This window comes from Myotis yumanensis, unplaced genomic scaffold, assembly GCF_028538775.1.
Source record: "Myotis yumanensis isolate MYYU_CA2020_CCGP unplaced genomic scaffold, mMyoYum1.0.hap1 SCAF_21, whole genome shotgun sequence".
In the NCBI taxonomy this organism is placed as follows: domain Eukaryota; kingdom Metazoa; phylum Chordata; class Mammalia; order Chiroptera; family Vespertilionidae; genus Myotis; species Myotis yumanensis.
Window position 1 is genome coordinate 12,685,916 of NW_027223772.1, and position 12,318 is coordinate 12,698,233.

General features: G+C 40.6%; 1 protein-coding gene across 3 annotated transcripts in view; it reads right to left on the reverse strand.

Annotated features, from left to right (window-relative positions):
* The window catches only part of FAM120A (family with sequence similarity 120 member A), a 113,222-nt gene that overhangs the window by 83,065 nt on the left and 17,839 nt on the right, over window positions 1–12,318 (reverse strand). For all 3 annotated transcript variants that reach the window (XM_070400875.1, XM_070400874.1, XM_070400876.1), the window contains exons 2-3: window positions 10,803–11,049; window positions 6,421–6,503 (exon numbers count right to left, since the gene is read on the reverse strand). In XM_070400875.1, the coding sequence (XP_070256976.1) occupies window positions 6,421–6,503; window positions 10,803–11,049 (330 nt within the window). The remainder of the gene's footprint in view (window positions 1–6,420; window positions 6,504–10,802; window positions 11,050–12,318) is intronic.

The following is a 12,318-nucleotide window of genomic DNA, read 5'->3' on the forward strand; positions in this document are numbered from 1 at the left end:
CATGGGACCCTTCAGTCTGCAGGCTGAGCCAAAACAGCTAGGGCGAGACTGATGACTTTTCAGGCAGACATTAAGGAGAATAAAAGGATTAACTGCTGACACTGATAGCCTGGTTCAAGTCAGATAACATAGTTTTGTAAATCAGTATAATTGGTCTTATATGCAAGAAAATAGATCAATTTTAGGCACAAAATTCACGAGTTCTGAAAAATGCATACATTTGTGTGGCCACCACCACAATCATGAATATAACGTTTCTATCACCCCAAATAGTTCACCTGTGCCCTTTCCCATCCCAACCCCAGGCAACCATTAATCTGCCTATTACTACAGTTCTGCCTTTTCCTGGGTTTTACATTAAGGCAATCCTAGATACTTCCTTTGTGTTTAACTCTTCATTTAAGATAATGCTTTTGATAATGTTTATTACATATAACATTATTATATTTAAAATCATTTTTCTTGGGAAAAAAAGATAATGCTTTTGAGATTCATACAGACTGCAAGATGAGTAGTTTGTTCCTTTCATTGCAATCAGCACTTCAATGTAAGCCTGTCCCACACCAGTTTACAGACTTATGGCTTGTTTTTTTGTTGTTGTTGTTGTTTTGTTTATATTTTATTGATTTTTTACAGAGGGGAAGGGAGAGAGATAGAGAGTTAGAAACATCAATAAGATAGAAACATCGATCAGCTGCCTCTTGCACAACCCCTACTGGGGATGTGCCTGCAACCAAGGTACATGCCCTTGACTGGAATCGGACCTGGGACCCTTCAGTCTGCAGGCTGACGCTCTATCCACTGAGCCAAACTGGTTAGGGCTGGCTTGTTTTTTTTTTTTTGAGGCTACAATGGATAAAGCTACTAAGACACTCAGGTTCAAGTCTTGTTTGAACATATGACTTTGTTTCTCAGGAGTAGGCCTGCTGGGTTATATGGTGGGTATATATTGAACTTTGTAAGAACTGCCAGACTATTTTCAAAGAGACCATCTACTTCCCATCAGCCATGTCTGAGAGTGGCGGGTACTGACACCTCCAGACACTGAGCATCAGTCAGTCTTCTCATTTGGTCCCAGCACATCGCCTGGTTTTACCTTGCATTCCCTAACAGCGCGGAGCATCTCTTTATGTGCTTGTTGAACACTCTTCAAAATGTCTCTTCAAAGCTCTCCTCCACCTGTTTGTGTTGGGCTGTATCTTCTCATTGTGCTGTCCTTTACACATTCTGGATAGAAGTCCCCAACCACTGATATATTCTGCAAACAGGTCCTCTCACTCCATTGCTTGCTTTTCATTCTTACTAAAAAATCACTGCCTAGCTCAAGGGCATAAAGATCTCTTTTATATTTTCATATTCTTAGTTTTGCATTGGAATACAGTTATTGTAGAAACTATCCTTTCCCCATTTACTCACCTTGAGACTCCTGGCAAAAACAACTGACCACACAGGTATAGGTCTATTTCTGGACCCTATTCTGCTCCACTGATCTACATGACTTCCCTTATGTCAACACCACAGAGTTGATTATTATAGTTTAAAGTGAGTCTTTAAATTAGGTAACATTTAAGTCCTTCTATTCTGTTCTTCCTTTGCAGCATTTCTGTTGCTATTCTAGGTCTTTTGCAATTCCATGTCAATTTTTAAATTAATTTTTCAATTTCTATCAAAAAAAAAAGTTTGCTGGGGTTTTTATTAAGATGTAGTGAGACTATATAACAACAGTCTTTTGATCCATGAATACATTACCTCTCTCCATTTATTAGGTCCTTCTTTAACTTAGACCATAAATTTGTAGTGGCATCCATCTGTTCAGCCATGTGTTTCTCAAGATGAGTGGATGCTGACTATAGCACCTACCTAGGGTAGAGGCCTTTGCTGAGCAGATGAGATGGAAGAAGGAGCAAGATTAAGAGTGATGCTGGTACAATCAGTTCAAGGTAACCTGCTAGGAGGTCCCAGGCTGGCTAGGGAAAGAGAATCTGTGAGAAAATGGGCAGAGGGCCCCAGGAGGGCCAAAGAACAAAGTCGTAGCTTGTGAGAATACTAACGCTAGAAGGCAGTGGTGACAGAGAAAAGAAGGGATATTAAAGCTTCAGATAGAAGAGCCAATGTATGACTCTGGGCCTAAAAGGCTACAATACAGTAAAGGGTAGACCACTGAAGTCAAGGGACACAAAGGACATGTTGTCTGTGGGCAATCTCCAGTACACTGAGCTCCCAGAGGATTCTGGAAGGCAATGGGAAAGACCGATAAGATCCCCAAAGCTGTAACAAATGACAAAAGTGACTTGAGTGGAGTGATTATGAGCAGTAAAAAGTGGTACATTTAGGTGGCCTGAGTCTCTAAAGAGTTATCAAAAGGACCCAATCAAGGAATGTGGAGACAACCACAGAAAGTACCTGCAAATTAGTATCTGATTAGAGATGTAGATCCAGAATATATTAAAAAGAACTTTTTTTTTTTAATATATTTTATTGATTTTTTTCAGAGAGGAAGGGAGAGAGATAGAGAGTTAGAAACATCGATGAGAGAGAAACACCGATCAGCTGCCTCCTGCACATCTCCTACTGGGGATGTGCCCGCAACCCAGGTACATGCCCTTGACCGGAATCGAACCTGGGACCTTTCAGTCCGCAGGCCGACGCTCTATCCACTGAGCCAAACCGGTTTCGGCTAAAAAGAACTTTTACAACTCAATAATCCAATTTAAAAATAGATAAAGGATCTGAATAGATATTTATTTAAAAAAGACATACAACTGGCCAGTGAGCATAGGGAAAGATGCTCAGTATCACCAGTCCTCAGCGAGGCAAACCAAACAACATTATACCCCAGGACAGCTAAAGATAAAAGAGCAGACAATGACAAGTGGTGAGGATGTGGGGAAAACACAGCCCTCACACAATTGCTGGAAGGAATGTAAACAGTGTAGCCACTGTTTTCCTCAAATATTAAGCACAGAGTTACCACCTGACCAGCAATTCCAGTCCCAGGTATATACCTGAGAGAAATGAAAACATAGCTAGCTCCACACATGGATTTGTACATGAATATTCACAATAGGCAAAAGGTAGAAACAACCTGAATGTCCATCACCTGATGAATAAATAAACTGTGGTAGTTATACCTATACAGTGGAATATTATTTGGCCATAAAAGCAATGAAGTGCTAACACATGCTACAACATACATGAAACATGCTTATTAAAAAAGCTAGACACAAGAAGTCACATAATTCCACTTATAAAAAATATCCAGAGAAGGCAAATCCACAGTAGATTAGTGGCTGCTAGGAGGTGGGAGAGTGAGAAGTGGGGAGTGACTGCCCACTGGCACAGGGTTTCTTTCTGGGGTGATAAAAATATTCTAAAACTATGTAGTAATGATGGTTGCATAGCTCTGTGAACACCACTGGTTTTTAGTGTTAAAGGGGTAGATTTTTATGATAAGTGAATTGTCTCAAGAAAGCTATCATAAAAACAGAGATGCTTTCTAACTAAGAATGGCAGTTTTAGAAGTAACTGGCTGGCAAGTTCCAACTCTGTCACATGTCCTCTGGTCCTAGATTTGTCTCGTCTCAAGCAAGGCCCTATCTCAGGGTGAGCCGCCTCAGTGTTCGGTGTGCAGGGACCACTGGGGAGGCGCAGGGAGTGTGTGAGGACAAGGTCGGAAAACCACCAGGAGAGCCTTATTCCAATACAAATGATCTCTTTCATTCATGACAGAGAAGGCCTGCTTATGGACAGTGCCAGGGTTCCCGATCCACGGGGGCAGAAATAAGCTAGAAATGTTCTGCACACTTATTTAAAGACTGAAAATATACTGCTAAATTTAACATAAAACTAGAAGCTTCCAGGTCATGAGAAGACAACGAGAGCGCAGAAATGCCACTAGTTGAGCTTCCCTTTGTTTCCTTGACACCCACGGCCTCAGAAGCCGGGCACTGTAAACATGGTACTTTTCAGAGTCTCCCCTCTCATGCCTCAGCTCTGCTCCTTCTGGATGGAACATGCATTCCAGCTCGCTCGGGAAGAATCTGCTGGCAGACCCAGTCCCTCCCAGGACAAGGCGAGCTGAAAGCAATCTGTAACAACTGGGGAGCACAAATCCTGCCCAAGACTCTGACCCTTTCCCAGAGATGTGATGTGGGAACCCCTCCCCCACCTGTAAAACAGACAAAAAAGCTATACTTGAGTTCCACCCATTCCAGCAGATTCCTTGGAACTTCAAACTTTCCACCTTCACTTGAGAACCAATGGGGAACAGGGAAGGAAGCTCTAATGGAAAGGCATAAACAAGTAAAACTCTGGTGAGTTTGGTTTTATATTTTCTTTTTAGGGATTCCAAAACTTCTTAACTAAAAACAGGTTTTCACAATCTAAAAGCTGAGAGCCTGGTACAGTGCACTAAAGTCCCACTGGGATCGTTAAGAATGTACAGCTAAATGTGCATAATAATAGTGACATTATAATGACAAATTAATAGAATGTACATTTTTTAAAAATTCTGGAGGATCAAGTATCAATCTATTAAAAGTGGTTATCTTCCAGGAGTGGGATTCTAAGTAGCTCTCACCTCCACATTACATAATGGTTTATTTTTCTCAACCTTCCAGGCCCCTAACATTATTTCCTCTAGGGCAGTGGTTCTCAACCTTCCTAATGCCGCAACCCTTTAATACAGTTCCTCATGTGTGGTGATCCCCAATTTCATTGTTACAAATTGAACATAATTAAAGCATAGTGATTAATCACAAAAACAATATGTAATTATATATGTGTTTTCCGATGGTCTTAGGCGACCCCTGTGAAAGGGTTGTTCGACCCCCAAAGGAGTCGCGACCCACAGGTTGAGAACCGCTGCTCTAGAGCCCAAAATGTCCTTGGATTTTAGAAGTGCTGCTTGGCTCTTACAAAACTATAGGATGACTTCTTGAGAAGTGAATATACTGAGTTAACTTCAATTAACACAAATACAGGGGCAGGAATTCCTTAGTTGAAAGGTCTGTAGTGCCCAAACTGCTACCTCCTAATGCCTTAAAAGGTAGAACTCAGAATAAATGAAGCCCATTTTTCTATTTATGTACAATTTATACCCAACTTACGTTTTTGTTTGTTTTAATATATTTTTTTTTATTGATTTCAGAGAGGAAGGAAGAGAGATAAAGAGATATAGAAACATCAACGATGAGAGAGAATCATTGACTAGCTGCCTCCCGCAAACCTCCCCAGCCGGAATCAAACTTGGGACCTTCCAGTCCACAGGCCAACACTCTACCTTTTAAGTCAAACTGTCCAGGGGTACCCAACTTACTCTCAAATAGGACTCCAAAAAGGATCTGATGTCCTACCTCGCTCAGATAAAGTTGCATACGATGTAAGATAAACCACAGACCTTCAAAGTGCCTCAAATTATGCTGCTTTTCACTCTGGAAGCTGGCTCCATGTATGACATGAAACCCAAACAGGGCCCAGGCACAGTGGGTATGGATTGTGAGATGGCTAGACACTGGGCAGCCAGTGCAGCTGATGCCCACAGCACCTCATCAAGCTGGAGAGGGAAGAGAACTTCTGAGGCAGCACTTCACCCCGATATCTGCCAAGAGCCCTGCCATATGTCCCCACCTCACACTTCTGTCCACTCCATGTTCCTGGGACCCTAGCATGTTACTCTGGGAACCAGCCTAGATTCCTCCTCCCTGGGGTTGAACACACACTTCCTAACGACACTTGTAAAAAAAACATTGCTCAGTGACTTTTGATGGCAGACAGTAAGACATAAAAAAACATAAAGTTAGGGATAGCATTAGAAAAATCCAGGTAAATGTGACCTGGTAGGATGCCCTGGTTTCCAGCTGCCTAAGGAAAAGGTAATGCTATTAAAGGAAGGTGAGTGACTAAAAATCAGTGAATTGGAAGGCAGGGTTGTAAACACTACAGAATATTAAATCAGAAAGGGAGAAGTGCAAAGGCTGAGTCTTGGATGGAGCTCTGAGAAGAGGCAGAGGCAAGGGGGCTCTGGAGGAAGCATGTCCATTGGCTACACACAGGCACAGGCTAACACATTGATCGAAGGTAGAGGTGACTCCACCACCTATTGAAAAACTCATATTTGTAAGAAAATTAATATATAAAATCTTTAGCTGAAAGAATTTCACCTTCTGGGTATAGGGCATGAAGAATTCCTCTAAGGAAATTTTTAAAGACATTTATAATTTCTCTAAAATATATGTGTTGGGGATAAGCCAAGGCAGATTATTTTTTAAGGTAGTGCAGATCCTGAAGTTAAGGGAAAGCACAACATTGCTAACTTTGTGGCATAGTTCCTTCTACAATAAAGGAACATTATTTATATTAAAATAACAACAAAATCAACAGTTGAATATTACAAATGTTGGAAATGAAATGAATTTGTACCTTAAGTGAGGCAAGTGGGTGTTCCGGACCAAGTAAACTCCAGTGAAAGGAAGCCAGGTCTTCATCAGGAAGAATGTGATTTCCTGGAAGGCAAACATGGAACCTAAAAAAGCCATCACCATAGTGACACAGGGAAATTATCACTGCAGTTAGAATCCTAAGATTACCTCATTTGATAAACCACATAAAACTTCCACACAGAAATTGGGAATACTTCTTTATCTTTTTTTTAAAATATATTTTATTGATTTTTTACAGAGAGGAAGGGAGAGGGATAGAGAGTTAGAAACATCGATGAGAGAGAAACATCAATCAGCCGCCTCCTGCACAACACCCCCTACTGGGGATGTGCCCGCAACCAAGGTACATGCCCTTGACCGGAATCGAACCTGGGACCCTTCAGTCTGCAGGCCAACGCTCTATCCACTGAGCCAAACCGGTTAGGGCTACTTCTTTATCTTTTAATATAAAGCAGCACAGAGCAGGCCCACTTCTTGCAGTTGCCTTAACTACAACAGGAATTTGCAGTACACTTCCAGCAGCACCCACACTGAGTACACTGTGTAACAACCTAAGCACAGCCTGATAATGCCAACTTGATACAAGCTTTCATTGCTTCAAATGAAGACTGCATTCTGTAAACCAGTTCAACAGCAAAGGTAAAAATCTGCAGTTATAAAATTTAGGTGACAATGACTACTGCTTGTGGCATGGATCAACACCCTCCTCCCATAATTTCTACCGCCACCCACAAATAGATGTGACAAAGAACAGATCTTAACACCACCAAGCAGTGTCATTCAGCTGTGCACCCTATCGCCAGGCTATGTCACAAATGAGCACTGTATACAGTTTAAAAAGCTACATTTTGGGGAAACATTCTCCCTTCATTTAGTGCTTGCTGCCTAATATATAAACATCTTCAATATGTTAGTTATCTCAATGCAATTTAAAAGCAGTAATTTCCTAAATAATTCTGTGATTTTTATATCATAATTTAGTCACCACCACATGGACAGCAGACTCATTAATTGGCTAACAGAAAGCAAAACAGGGTGAGATTATTTGCAGCATTCCTGATCATAATATTCTTTTTTAAAAAATATATTTTATTGATTTTTTACAGAAAGGAAGGGAGAGAGACAGAGAGTTAGAAACATTGATGAGAGAGAAACATCGATCAGCCGCCTTCCACACACCTCCCACTGGAGATGTGCCCGCAACCAAGGTACATGCCCTCGACAGGAATCGAACCTGGGACCTTTCAGTCCACAGGCCGACGCTCTATTCACTGAGCCAAACCGGTCAGGGCTTGATCATAATATTCTAAACACACAAAACAAGACACAGAAGCGCTGAGCTGCCATCATGCCCAGGAGCTTAGCTATGTCCTGTCTAGTAACTGCTCTGCACTGTTTCCTCTTTTCACAGATTGCATAGAACTTCACTGTGACGTATGAAATGTCTGAGATTTTTTTAAAGCTTTTATATAAAAAAATATTCACCCAATTACATCAGTAATGGTCTGTTAAAACATGAGTCAAATACATGTTACATGAATATTGCACCCAACTGTTCTAAAGCAAAACAACTTATATAGCTATACTTTCTACTACAAAAATGAAAAAAAATATAATCTTTCTCATTTGAGGACTTTGAAACTTTTACACAAATTCTAAAATAAAAATGTCCACCCAATTAAGAGTTTGCCTATAACCTGCCTAAGTTTTTTCAAGAAATTCCAAGCCCTAAATTAATTCATTACTAAATTATTCAATATGTAACTACTGTCTTTCATTTATTTTAAAATTTCACAAAATAACGTAGTTATTATCTCCCTTGAAATATAGTCAATGTTTCTTAAATAAAATAAACAACTATCCTTCTACATCTCAAACTAGCAAAGGCATTCCTATTCTAAAAGCATACACTTTTCTAGTTTATTAGAAATCAGTTAATATCCCCAAGTCATTTTGCATAACGTTTAAGTACATATAAAACTTTTTGTAATGTGACCATCTACATAATCACTTTTAACATCAGAGAAATACCGTTTATATTTTAACTAGAGGCCTGGTGCACAAATTTGTGCACGGGTGGGGTTCCTTGGCATAGCCTGTGGGGACTGGGCCTTAAACCAGCAGGCCAACGCCGCTCCTGCCCGCCGCTCCTGCTCATCCCGGCCTCACTGCACCTGCTGCAGGCTTGCGCCCAGTCAGTCCTGATCAGGAGAGGTTTGCACCGCTGTAGCGGCACTAGCCAGCTGTGAGCCCTGTGTCTGGCGCTGGCCCAGAGGGGGGTGAGGGGTAGGGGCCGGGACGCAATCAGCCCTCTGGGATGCCCTTGCCAGGCTGGCATCTGGATTCGTCCCACTGACTTTCGCGCCAGTTGTCAGGAGCCACCTGGCAGCTGCTTTTATATTGTTTCAGCATCTAGGGAAGGGAAGTGGCCATGGTGCCCGAGGCTGACTTTCAGGAGGCCAGCAGTGCTGTCGGGATCATGCTGGCAGCGATGGTCCATTGGTGCCTGGGCCCTTCTTCGGAGATTGGACCTGCAGGACTACTGAGGGAGTGAGTGGCTGTTGCCAGGCTGGTGAGCCACAGAGACCTGTCAGTCTGCTGAGCAGCACTCCTGCTGTGGGAGCACATTGACCACCAGGGGGCAGCTCCTGCATTCAGCGTCTGCTCCCTGGTGGTCAGTGCGCATCATAGCGACCGGTCGACTGGTCGTTTGATTGACTGGTCGTTTGATTGACTGGTCGTTTGGTTGTTCGGTTGTTCAGTCACTTAGGCTTTTATATATATAGATATTTAAAAATATGAAAGCATATTTAGAAAATTAGTTTTAATCCTCCAATCTCAAGTCACATAAGTTGCCTAAGAAGACAGTCAGAAAACAGAGAAGTGCAAATTTAAAGACACATATATGAGATTAGATCCAAACAAAGACAATTTATGAAATCAGAATTTTGTTGACCAATTATGGTAGTTACACAATTTACTAACACCAAATAAAGTGAAAATGTGTGGCTTGTAAAATGTGAAAATTTGCTTACAATAATTTCTAATTCTGTATAACTTTTTTAGAATGTTCATAAAAATCTGATAACTAGAAATTCCTAAAAATGCTCCACAATATAATTCCCATACAACCAGATTGGGCCACTAACCTCTACAGATACAAACTGAGAGTACAATGTGATCTCACTCTCTTGAGGCCACATATCTTTCACAAAGGGTTTATGTGCTACAAACAGCCCTCAATCCCATCACTGCAGCTCATGGATTTTAATCACAGGAGGGCTTCGCTCAAAACATATTTATACTGCTCAAAGCATGCTTACTTATATTGTGGACACAATTCTTACACACTGGCAGCAACCTAGAAGTGATATTCAAGTAGTTACAGGCATACAGACAGAGAAACCGACGAAAGAGAAAAGAAAGAAAATAACTATAATATCCAGGTATAAAGTGACAGTTATTTTTTAAGCAAATATATATATATATATATATATATATATATATATATATATATATAAAATCTTAGTTAAAATAAGATTTCTTCCTTTCCTTTCTATGTATTCAACATAAGGAATCTCTCCAAGGGAGTTTTTATAGACATGTATATATTTACTTAAAATGTCGGCATTGTAAACAAGGTAAGATAGTTTACTTTCGTTGCTTTTCTTTTAAAGTAGTGAGCGTCCCAAAAGTGAAGGGGGCGCGGGAACCACAGCAGATTTTCTTCTATAAGAAACACAACTTATGCCAAAGGTTTAAATGTCTAATTTTCAGAGTCGGACTGTGTTAACATTTGTGATTTTTTAAAACTGTTATTTTGCCCAAACTTTAAGTGAATTTATTAACAAAATTAGTTGTTCAGCCTGACAATATAATACATAAATGAACACATTAGAACAAAAGAAGCACATTATAAGCAATGCCAAAAATAATATTAAGAAATGCGTTTGAGCCCTGATCGGTTTGGCTCAGTGGATAGAGTGTCAGCCTGCGGACTGGAGGGTCCCGGGTTCAATTCCCGTCAAGGGCTTGTACCTTGGTTGCGGGCGCATCCCCAGTGGGGAGTGTGCAGGAGGCAGCTGAATCGATGTTTCTCTCTCATCGATGTTTCTACTTCTCTATCCCTCACTTTCTCCCTTCCTCTCTGTAAAAAATCAATAAAATATATATATTTTTTTTAAAAAAAAGCTCAGTTTAAAAAAAAAAAAAAGAAATGCTTTTGAGGAGGAACCCATTCCCTGGTTCTTTTGAAGTTAAGATTGAATCCAAAACACTCCAGCTTTACAAATTAAAATATCAGTGTGTTCTTGGTACAGAACTCCTTTATGACTTGAGGTAGCTTTCACACTGCCCACCTACCTAACAGAGCGGCAAAGATAGGGAAGCGGTTTGGGTTCAGGTCCAGCTGCTTGGCCACTTCATGCATCAGGTATTGGCTTGTGGTGAGACTTTTCCCATTCCGGCTCAGTTTTAGGGCGTGGGCACTGAAATAGTAGGGGATGTTGCACAGCGCGTAATCAGAGTCGTATGCAACCAAACCATGAAAGCCGTTTTCTCTGCAGAAACCAATGACTTCTTGATGATGGTCCTCGATGCTCTGTGCAACCTGTGCAAGCGAGAAGGACACTTGATCAGAGGCCAGGCAGCACAGCATCACATGCTCAATGTGTAGACATGTCTATACAGAATCCAAAAATTTCAGATATGGGAAATATCCAAGACAGCCAGAAGGTCCAGAGTGCCACAATAAAGTGTGCAGCACATTGCTCAGATGGGAAATCATCTCCTTGTCAATAACATATGATCCCATCCATCCATACTGCAAATTAGTTTTTTCTTTCTTGTCAAGGTCAAAGATCATCTTGCTTACAAATATACAATGATAAGCCCCCTGACCCCTGCCCCAAACCCAGTATTTTGAAGTAAAAGAGAGTGATGGAAAAAAAGAGAACAGGAAAATAAAGAAGTGGGAAGGAAGATGACAGAGAAGCCAGCTACCCTCAGTGAAACCAAAATAATTTTTTCAAAGTAGATCAAATGTGTCAAATAGGAAAATAATCAGACAGGGTTTTAAAAAAATAAAAGTCAAGTATTTCCATCTCCTATAGTTAAATACTCTGAAGCATTCAGCATATGGGGATAATAACAAGAGTGAACACATTCACCCCCAAATAATTGTCACATGCTTATTCTGTGCAAAGACCAGTCCTAGTCGTGTGGCACCAGGTTCAGAACGACCATGGGGACTAAGTCTAAATTTACTGCCTTTTTAGTGATGAAAACTATAGCCAAAGCCTCCTTATGTCTACTGGCTCGCCCACTGCAAAAAGTCACCCGCCTATCTCTAGTGTCTGTGACATACCAAGGAGGGGCTGAGAAGCAAGTCCCAGGGAAAAGGAAAAGGCATCTGGATCCTCTCTGTTCCTAAACACATACCAAAGGCACTGAAAAACATTTTCCTAAAATATTTAAAGTTAAAAACAGTCAATTCCTCTTGCTGTTTCCCAAACTCATTCACCCAACTGAAATCTGCAGTTTTTGTTCCTATAATAAAGTAGTTCAGAAAACATAATTTTAAACTAAATCAGGTGATTCAGCTAAAGGTGAAAATCATGTGCCGTTAGGTGTAAATTTCTACAACCCACTGTCCAGTATGAGGCTACATAGAATTAAATTACATTAGAAATTAAGTTCGAGTGTTCAATGGTCACCTACTGGATATCACTGTGGAGTTACTCTCATTTTTCATTGATTTTTGTAACAGAAGCAGTCACCAAATTTTATTGGAAAGTTAGTTATAATGAAATCTCATTTAGAGGCAAACTTCTTAAAGATGCATATTTAAAGGAAAAATACTTTTCTGTATTCCTGAGAT